The following is a 9753-nucleotide window of genomic DNA, read 5'->3' on the forward strand; positions in this document are numbered from 1 at the left end:
GGCGGCAGCAGCTGACGGACATGGTCGCCTGAAGACGCCAGCAGCACCAGCACACGGCAGGCGACATGCAGCTTTCCCTCCGTGCCTCCCAATCGAAACCATTGCGCCACCGCGAGCTGGTGCATTCCTCCCGCCGTCCGTGGTCACCGGGCGTGGCCTGAGAGCCACCGTGTCGCCGCCTTGCCCGTCCCCGCAGACCCGAGCCCGACGATGAGGAGGGGGACCTCTCTCGCCTCCCCCGTTGTAGGGTTCTTCAACCGGGGCCAGGAGGAGGGGAGGTGGGGAAGGGGAACCCGGGAGTAGGCCCTGCTGGTGGTGGGATGCCGGTGGCGAGGAGGGGCACCGGCGCGGCTGCTCTACTCTTTTTTTTTTATCTAGATCGAAAGTTCCTCCTCGGTTCCTCCTCTACTCTTTTTTTTTATCTATAAAGGAAAATGCTATGGTTCAGACCGATGATTGATCCTCCCCCTCCTGTCGTGTCGGCCCTCCTGTCGTGTCGGGTGCCTATAGAACCGACCGCAACAAAAATATCGAGCCTTCCAGTGTCTTATCTTCTCCTACATTTGTAGGCCCCTTCACTAAATCTTAGCACCTCTGTTGCTAACTCTACCAAGCTTTCTATTATTTTTCTCTCTTCCCCAGTAGTGCTCCACAAATAGTGTCTCCTAATACAACAATTGCCGACAACAGGCGCGATGATACTGCGAAGGGGCAATGCTGGTGCCACATACGTGGTGACCTCATCCGCCTCCCTTGGGCGTGGACGACATGGTTTTCTGCTGCAACCGGCCCCCTCACGGGCGAAGGAGACGACCCAAGGGAGTGATGTCAGGAGAAGACGCTTATGCTACGAGCGGTGGGGTGTAGAGCTGGTAGTGATAGGCAAAAGTGATGTCAGCCATGGCCGGGGGTGCTACGAGCGACATACGAGGGTGCTACTAGCCATGGCCACAGATGTTGTCAGCGTAAGGCAACAATGCTGCCTGCAACAAGCTGTGTTGCGAGTCATGGCCGGGAGGTGCATGCTACCAGCAGGTGATGTTGCTGCCAACAATTTTTTATTTGCAAAATAGAGAAGAGACGCAGATTCTCACAAGCACGTACACAAACTCACCATATGAACACACGCACATCCTACCCCTAGAGCATCCCCAGAGACTGAGTCAAAGAAACTAATCTGACGGGTCTTGAGACTGACAAAGTCACCGTAGGTCGACGGGAACATCGCCTTTTACTGGAAAAAAATATTTCATCTTATGAGACGTCAAATTGTTAAACTGGGTTTGAATTCTGATGGACCGGGGGAGCCACTGCCCTTCTAACCATCCAATCACAGATTGCTGCAAACAACTTGCGAGGATGCTACAACAGTGTGGGATGATGCTACCGATGGAGGCTAGCGGTGCTACTTGATGCTTTAATATTATAATACCAATATAATTTTCGTTTTCCCAACATAAATTGGAGTTCATTTTGATATTTTGAATGAATAATTGATGCTTTAATATTATGGAGTATTTTTTCATAAAATTAGTTTGTTACCTAAAGTAACATGTCGTTTTGACATATCGGAGATAAACACACTACATAGTGTATCTAGGGAGTGGACAAATGAAGGCCGAGCTACATGTTATCCTTTAGTTTCAAACATTTAAAAATTATATTTTGAAGTTTCTAAAAATCTTAAAAAACCAAGCTACACGTTTTCCTTTATTTTCAAACATTTAAAAACCATATTTAAAAGTTTCAAAAAATCTTTAAAAAACCTAGAGAGATATTGTACAAAGAAGTTCATATTGAGATTTTGCACGTACATCATTGGTTACCTACTTACCTGAACGATTTTTGTTTAAGATTATTTTAAAACTTGTTAATATTTTTTGAATATTTGAAAATAAAGGGGCGTGTGTAGCCCGGCCTCCATTTATCCACTCCCAATCTTGTTTTAAAGATACCAAGATTTTTTAAGAATATATACTATGACTTAAAAACCTTCAAAGATGGTCCGATTTTAGCAAGCCATCACCTTATTATTACTTATAAGTTTCTAGACACACCCCCAAAAAACGCGACATAAAGGGTTTTATTTTTTGCGAATGGCCGAAGGGGATTCGACCATTGCTTATGTAAGTACAACAATACTTGGAATATGTAGGGCCATTTCCTATTGAAGAGAGATGGAATATCCATCTGTCCCCTCATAGCTTGCTACGATTTGTGAGTTCTTGCTTCAACTGATCCCTCAGGACCCTTCTCAGCAGCTTGTTTGAAGCAGTTCTCGGGAACTCGGAGACAACTTTGACGTAGCTCACCTGTCAGGGCAAACAAACGATCCCAACTCTCATTGCATGTGTCCATTGTATGAACTTGAAAAGTTCAGAAAAGGGAATCTCTTACCTTGAAAAGAGGATTGAGGTTCCTCTGGATGGCTCTCTGGAACTTGCTCTTTAAAAGATTTGTGTCATATGGTGCAGATTTATCTTTTAGCACTGCTAAGATAGCCAGTTGTTCTGGTCCACCGCCAGAAGGTTTGATGCTAACTGCTGCTGTTTCTAGCAGACCCTCATCGGCTCTATTACAAACCCGCTCGATCTCCACTGAACTTGTCTGTTCAGGCAAGGGCAATATTGAATTGTTTTTTCATGGGTGATAACGATGTACTGAAAACATCAAAAGGAGGATGCCCAACCTTAATTCCTCCAAGATTCATAGTGTCATCTGCTCTGCCCTGTACGACATAGTAACCACCTACTGTCCTCTGGATTATATCTCCATGTCGTCGGAGTTGCTGCAGTAGAAGTGCCGCTACTAAGCATGAGCTTTCACGATTCTGGTTATTACTGATAACTTCTAACAGATGTAGTTGGACTATTTGGGTGGTTTGGCAAAGAAGGGAACATTAATTCAAATGTCGATAGTTTTCTCATAGCAACTGATGTCATATTTGCTTCTCACCTTCTCGGCAGGGTTCTATTAAACTTGGAGAGCGCCACTGATTTTATGAAGCTTAAAAAGTTGACTACTGCAAATGTTGAATATCTTCATAACAAATTTTGTCCACCAGTTTAAATAAATGACTGAAGCTAAACAAGCACATGGACCTCAAGTGTCAAAATTTTGAATTATGCAGTGCTCATATAGAAAACTACATGGAGAACCAAGATAAGTGACTCCATACCCGTCCTCTGTAAATGGGCATTCCATCAAAGTAAACCTTACTGTGGTCAGCGTTGAGAAGCCGATCACTAGCACCAAAATATAAAGGGAAGAGACCCACTTCTCCAGCACAAGGTTGATCATCAGGCTGTAATAACAAAACTCAAACGGTTATTACCTCGAACACACTTACAAAACTCAAATTCAACCAACGGTACTTACATATGGATTTCCCTGTTCATCAAGTATGACAAAACCAGTGGACATTGACGGACCACTGAAAGCTCCAAAAGCTTGTGGCTGTAAAAGACTCCCTTGAATGTATGAAGATGCCAGCTCCGTGCCCCCACAGCACTCGACAATAGGCTTGTAGCAGGCACGTGAAGATAGCCACAGATTATCATCAATATCAGAAGCCTCCCCTGTTGTGGCAAGTACCCTGCATTTATAGTATTGTAACTTCCATTAACCAGCTTGTAATGAAGCTGTTTTCTTTCTACAGTGTAAGTAGATACCTGATTTTGGTCCAGTCTAGCCCTTGAGTCAGATTCCCAGATTTCCATGACTTCACCAGGCTAGGGACAGTTCCCAATATATTCACACGGGCATCCTGCAAAGTATTTCTATGGATTGCATGAGTAAGATCAATTTATATTTAGCTTCTAATATAAGTATGCATTTCTCAGACTTCTGAGAAAATCCAAACATATTCGGTCACAAAAAACAGGCTTTGAGGTTAATTTGGTAACCAGTAAGCTTTTATCTATGATATCTATACTACATTCAAGAGAAATAACTGATATAAATAAAAATAAGCTCAAGGTTAAGGCAGGTCTACATAACTAAAACTGGAAGCATATATAATTTATTTATCCATATGTTTGCATTTTTTACATGGAAATAATCATTTTCGTGACTTGGGCAGTCTGGATAGTTAGGAATAGTTGTATTTTTAAGGAGTTCAGATGAGCTTATTTAGATACAGGAAGGAGCTTGCCATGGTAACCCATAGGGCAAACAAGTCCTACTCCAGTTTTCAGTCATGGATATATAATTCAGTGGTTGGATTTCTTCTTTTGCTGTACATATTCTCCTGTAAAATAAAAACATTTTTTTCTAGAACACTAAGTACATTCTACTGTTTTTCCCCAAACAAACAAAACATTATACATATATGCAGTACACATTGTACTCCTTTCCCTAGAAAAAAAAAACATGGATAAATCTCCTCAAGCCGTTCAAAGTAAGTGATGGTGCAAATTACGCCACACCTGCACAAACTTGCAGAAACCACGTCCGAGCGGAGAACCATGATACAAAGCCAAAGTTGCACCAGTTAGAAAGCATGAAAACAAGATTATAGGTCCCATAACCCAACCCAGATTTGTAGGCCAGCAGCCTATGTCCTGCGGTCGAACATCCAAATGTCCCCAGGTATCAGCTCCACATCTTATGGGACAAAGCTGTGTCCATGGTATAGCTTTTGGATCTCCTGCACAAGAAGCAAATAACAAAGCTCAAAATCACATAAAAAGTAGTGAACCAGAAAAATGGTGCAACCAGAGATAAAATGAAAAGGTGAGGGGATGTTCTATACCAGTTGTTCCCGATGAAAACAGTATATTAATCAGCGCGTCTGCAGATTGATAAACTGGAGAGTACATGGATGGCCTGCAAATCCGAAGCAATTTTTTGCAATGCTGATCACATATCAATCACCTTAGTTCCAAGAGTTAAATGTTTCATACAAAACATCTAAACTCACATATTCGCTTATATCGGTGTTGTTGACGTGTATAAGTAGATTGCCTAGCCCTTTCCATCAGTCCGAACTGATGGAAAGGGCTAGGCAATCTACTTATACACTTCAACAGGTGTGACACTCAAAGGACAAAATATATTGCATACCTTCCAGCAGCACGAGAAAGAAAATCTTTCCAGGATATATCACCATCCCTTGGTGTAACTCCAAGACAGTCTCCAGTTGCAGGAATTACAATAGCTTTGGATGAAGTCCCTTCCATGACACGGCTGGAGAGCAGAATTTAATATAGTTTAGAATTATTGTGTGATAGTTGGGTAAGTTCATACAAGAAACTATAAGTAAAACATATGTAGTAAATCAATGTAAAAAAAGAACTCATTTTCACAGGACGAGATCCTACAAGAGTAGCTATTATTAGCTTTTAAAAAAAATTGAACAAACTAAGTTATTCAATCATTTACCTGTAAAGTGGAAATTTCTTCCTTCCCCTAATTATGAAATCCTGAAATTTCATGAAATTATTATAAGCCCTACAACAGTACCAAAGGATGTTAGGCTTGGTACGATCTAACCTGAGTAAAAATTGCCTTTGCATTTGACACCCTCATGCGAGAGCCAATTTCCTGAGGCGCAAAACTGTCTGCTATCGACACAACAACGAAGCCACCAAGGATGATTGCCAAATACACGATGACCGCATTGCATGTCATAGGCATGTCTATTGCAATCCGATCCCCCTTTTGGAACATGGTATCAAGGGCATTTGCAACAGTCCTGAAAACACCAAAGCAACAAAACCTCTGATGATGACATTGCAGACTAAGACAAAGAGAATCCAATGTTTATGTATGCTCCATACTTTCAGTTTGATAAGAGATGCATACATCACTTGAGTGCGGAGCTCCTTCAGTGACATACGGTTCACTGGATAATCATCAAGGCCCTCATCCCTCCAGACAATAGCTGTGCTGTGATCTGTCCTGTTTTGGGAAGGCCAAGGCAGCAGACAACATTCAGCAATGTTAAGCACTGCACCTTGGAACCATGTTCCTCCTTTCTTTGATTGATCCGATGTATCTAGAATCGACTTTGGTTCTCGCAGGAACTTGACTGAGAGTGTCTTTAGCACCATCTTCCAGTAGACCTAAGAAAACATATAGCACCTAGGAAACTAAGCTTACACTTCAGGTTATGAAGAAAGAAAGCTTAGAACTGATATTTTAGTTGTTCACTTATAATGTGAGGTAAATTCCCAATTCACAAACAACTGACCTCCTGATTCTCTACTGAGAATTTGTGGAAGAGGTTAAAGCTTGAAATCGGGTCCTTATACGATGATCCTAGCAGTTGAGGTCCAATTTCCTCCATCACTCTCCCAAGATTTGTTTGCTTACAGTCAGTCCTGTAACAATCGAAACAACCGTGTCATGAAGCAAAGCGTAGTATACATGGATCGTCGTATCACATACTCCGTTGTTTAGATGATGCGAATCTTAGAAATGCAATTGGGATCCCAGCAAAGTACTCCTCATTTATAGTTCATTTTGTATTTTCTAGTTCAAAATTTGGTCTCCCACTTGACACCTACAACCCAGTTACAGACTTGCAGTCATTTATTGCAAGCTATCAAAATCTTAGCACTATCTTACTGTTGTTGTTAGACATAAATAAAAGTGTTCAATGGAATCACAAGATTAACCGACGGGTGGAATCAGTAGATGTTTAAAGTTTTTCATAGTCCAGACTAGACACTACTAGCAGCCAACTTCCATAATTTACTAGCCGCCATTCACAGCTGCCGAGCATGAAATGGTCCTTGGACGACTACTCGACTGCATCGAACATTTGGCAGCAAGACGCTGCGAGATAGGTTGGTGGGCGATGGACGGCGACACTTACGGGGAGGGGAACCAGTACGGCGGCGGGCCCCGCGCGGCGCGGTCCCAGCCGGCGTAGGCGGAGTAGTAGACGAGCTGGTGGAGCGCGTGCGGGTGCTCCGGCCGCAGCAGCCCCGCCGCCACCACCGCCGCCCACACAGCGGCCGGGTCCTCGCCGCCCGACGACGACGCGGCCGCGGAGCGGAGCGCGGCGAGGAAGCGCCCCGCGTCGGCCGCGGCGAGCCCGGCCGCCTCCACGTCGCTCTGTCGGATCTCCCTCAAGCTCCCCCTCGCGGTCGCCGCCATGCCGCCGCCCCGCGCGCTTAGGCTCTCAGTCTCAGTGCTCGCCTCGTTGCAGCCTCGGCGCGAGTACAGCTACTATTTTATCGGCGAGCGCATTTGGACTTTTGATTGATCCGATGACGAGGAAGGCGATGATGCAAAAAAAAAAAAAAAAAAAAGGAGTCCAAGACGCTGGGCTCTACCTACGTTGCAGGGTAGGTAGAAGGTGTGGTGCGCTGCGCGCGCTCGGAATGGTGGTTAGGTAGACCAGCTCTCGGCTGCCAACACGCCGCCGATCATCTCTCTTCACGCCGGTCACTTTCACTTCGTCGTTGCAGTCGCACTCAGGCGGCGCAGCCGGAGGAATGGAGTCTCGCAGAAGCACGTACTTTAGGAAAGTGTGGATTTTTTTAGGACGAGCTACATGTACTCATTTTTTGAAACATTTAAAAGTACTACACCTGTCCATAAAAATATGTTGAAAGTTTATCTAAATTCAAATGTATTGCTCTAGATACTTTTTAGCGTATAGATAAATTTAAATTTGGAGAAACTTCTGAGACCCTTTTATGGACGGAAGGAATAGCATTTTATAGTTTCGAAAAAAATCTGAAATCAAATGTAAATGTAGACAATGTTGAGGTATACTACCTCCATCCTAAAGCTTAATTAAGGCTTATATTATTTAAAAAAATCAAACTATGTCAAGTTTAACTAAGTTTTTACCAAAAATCATTAACATGCAAAATACAAAATTAATATCATTAGATAGATAATGAAATATATTTTCTTATGGTATCTACAAAATATTACATTTGTTGATAATTCTTCTAAAAATTTGATCAAACTTTACTTGGTTTGACTTTTCAACAAAAAAACATTAAGCTTTGTGATGGAGGTAGTATCAATGTGCAATTTTTTTACTTTAGATACCGTATATTCAAGGTTCTGCAAAAATGAAAGAATCTTTTTGAAAGTTTGCACTCTTCATTATTTTAGATGCCAGATGTCTTTTTGCACAAGCTTGATTATAATGTTTTTTGATATAAATTTTTTCATGTCGATAGAGCCCAACATTGTCAACATCTAGATTTATTTTCAGTCTTTTTGAAACTTTATAATGTTAAAAATAAGCTAGAGCTACACTTGTGATTTTCGTGCATAATACTCTTATATACATTTCAGAAGAATATACTTGGAGAAAATGAGGTTGTACACATATGTTACCGTATGCCATGGAATAACTGGAATAAATGTATGCAGTGAAATGTATACTCTTATATACATTATATACAATATGCCATGTAATAAATTATCTTGGAGTGTCATCTCTTGCAATCAATATTGAACACATACATAACATATACCGATTTAATTGCAGCGTGATTTGTTCTAACCACGAGTTGCAAGTTCGTTGTAAATTTGATTACAACTAAGATTTTACTATTTACGTATGGGTTGCAACTAAGAAAAAAAAATCTACGGATCATTAGAATGCTTCGTGAGTCGTGCTAATCATGATTTGCAACTAAGTTTCAATGAAGTCATCTGACTGAGATTTATGTTAATTCACACTTGGCTAAGAAATTAATCACTTCCAAATAACAATTCATGATGCTTACGATAAGCTAGGTGTGATAAGGGGATTGAATCCCGCTATGACATCAACGATCATCATATTTGACATTGCTAAAGTAACACCATTTTATACTTCCTTAGGAGGCACCTTGTAGTTCTCACGACTTTGCCACCCACATATTCGTGGATGTCCTACGCAAATCAAGATGCATGAGGCATCGTATGAACTCGCCATTTAGTCACCTCTATGAGGCACAATGCAAACAGAGCTTGGCTCTGATGGTTAGGTCCCTTGTGGTGGAACCAACCCACCCAGGTTCAAGTCCTAGACTTGGCATGGGTGTTTGCATTTACCTGGATTTAACCGACGCTATGCTTTCAGTGGTAGGTGACGTGTCCGTCAACAGCGAGGCGCTAGTGGTGACTTCGTCAACTTCAAGATATGCCGGATCAGTTCCTCGGAGGTGCTCATAGGGGTAGGGTGTGCGTGCGTGCGTTCATAGGGGTGTTTGTACGTGCGTGTTTGTGAGCGTCTGCGTTGTACTGTGTTCTCAAAAATAAAAAAAATTAGGGTCACAAGAGTGAAGCTACCTCTAAAGTGTGAATGATAACAATGACAATGCTAAGGGGGTGGATCTCATCGAGATCCTTAGGATTTGGTGCTCTAAATTGAAACGGGAAATCATCATGTAGAATAGAACCCATGCCTCTTGATGCCTCGAGGGATGTCTAGCAACGGTAGACCCAATGATCGTGACCATTGTGGATATGGTGGAACAGTGATGCACACGATTAGATTCACCGACTTTGTACCGAGAGGTGCACTAGGATGAAACAGTAAACACCGGACTGACTATATTCTCAAAAGGAATAAGAATAAAATATGTTCAACAAAATCATAAAATCTTCTAGTAGTAAAATAATTGGATAAATACTCACAACATACGTCAAGCATATCGATCTAGACCAACTGGCACTCTGGCACTGTCAAAGCTGATTCTGTTTTTTTTTTGAAAAATGTGGTTTAATTTTATTTTAAATAAATTTGTATATATGATACCGAATGCCCAGTATCACGATTCACGAGCCCGAGAT

At 42.0% G+C, this 9753-nt stretch overlaps 1 protein-coding gene across 1 annotated transcript; it reads right to left on the minus strand.

Annotated features, from left to right (window-relative positions):
* Positions 1-2009: 2009 nt before the first annotated feature.
* On the minus strand, positions 2010-7119 carry LOC124704601 (probable CoA ligase CCL12). Its single transcript, XM_047236871.1, has 14 exons — positions 6821-7119; positions 6194-6323; positions 5806-6065; positions 5494-5695; positions 5383-5423; positions 5065-5187; positions 4754-4827; positions 4428-4648; positions 3672-3766; positions 3379-3595; positions 3179-3304; positions 2690-2788; positions 2398-2607; positions 2010-2312 (listed from the first exon to the last, which is right to left on the minus strand). Exons 1-14 carry the CDS (start codon positions 7102-7104, stop codon positions 2199-2201), a joined length of 2196 nt encoding a protein of 731 aa, XP_047092827.1. The 5' UTR covers positions 7105-7119; the 3' UTR covers positions 2010-2198.
* Between the last annotated feature and the right edge of the window lie 2634 nt (positions 7120-9753).

This window comes from Lolium rigidum, chromosome 3 (assembly GCF_022539505.1).
Source record: "Lolium rigidum isolate FL_2022 chromosome 3, APGP_CSIRO_Lrig_0.1, whole genome shotgun sequence".
In the NCBI taxonomy this organism is placed as follows: Eukaryota; Viridiplantae; Streptophyta; class Magnoliopsida; order Poales; family Poaceae; genus Lolium; species Lolium rigidum.

Coding starts and splice junctions, on each gene's coding strand:
- LOC124704601 (XM_047236871.1), bottom strand. CDS start 7,104: ATGGCGGCGACCGCGAGGGGGAGCTTGAGGGAGATCCGACAGAGCGAC. Junction 3,596..3,671: donor CTAGACTGGACCAAAATCAG/GTATCTACTTAC, acceptor CTATAAATGCAG/GGTACTTGCCACAACAGGGG. Junction 3,305..3,378: donor ATGAACAGGGAAATCCATAT/GTAAGTACCGTT, acceptor TTGTTATTACAG/CCTGATGATCAACCTTGTGC.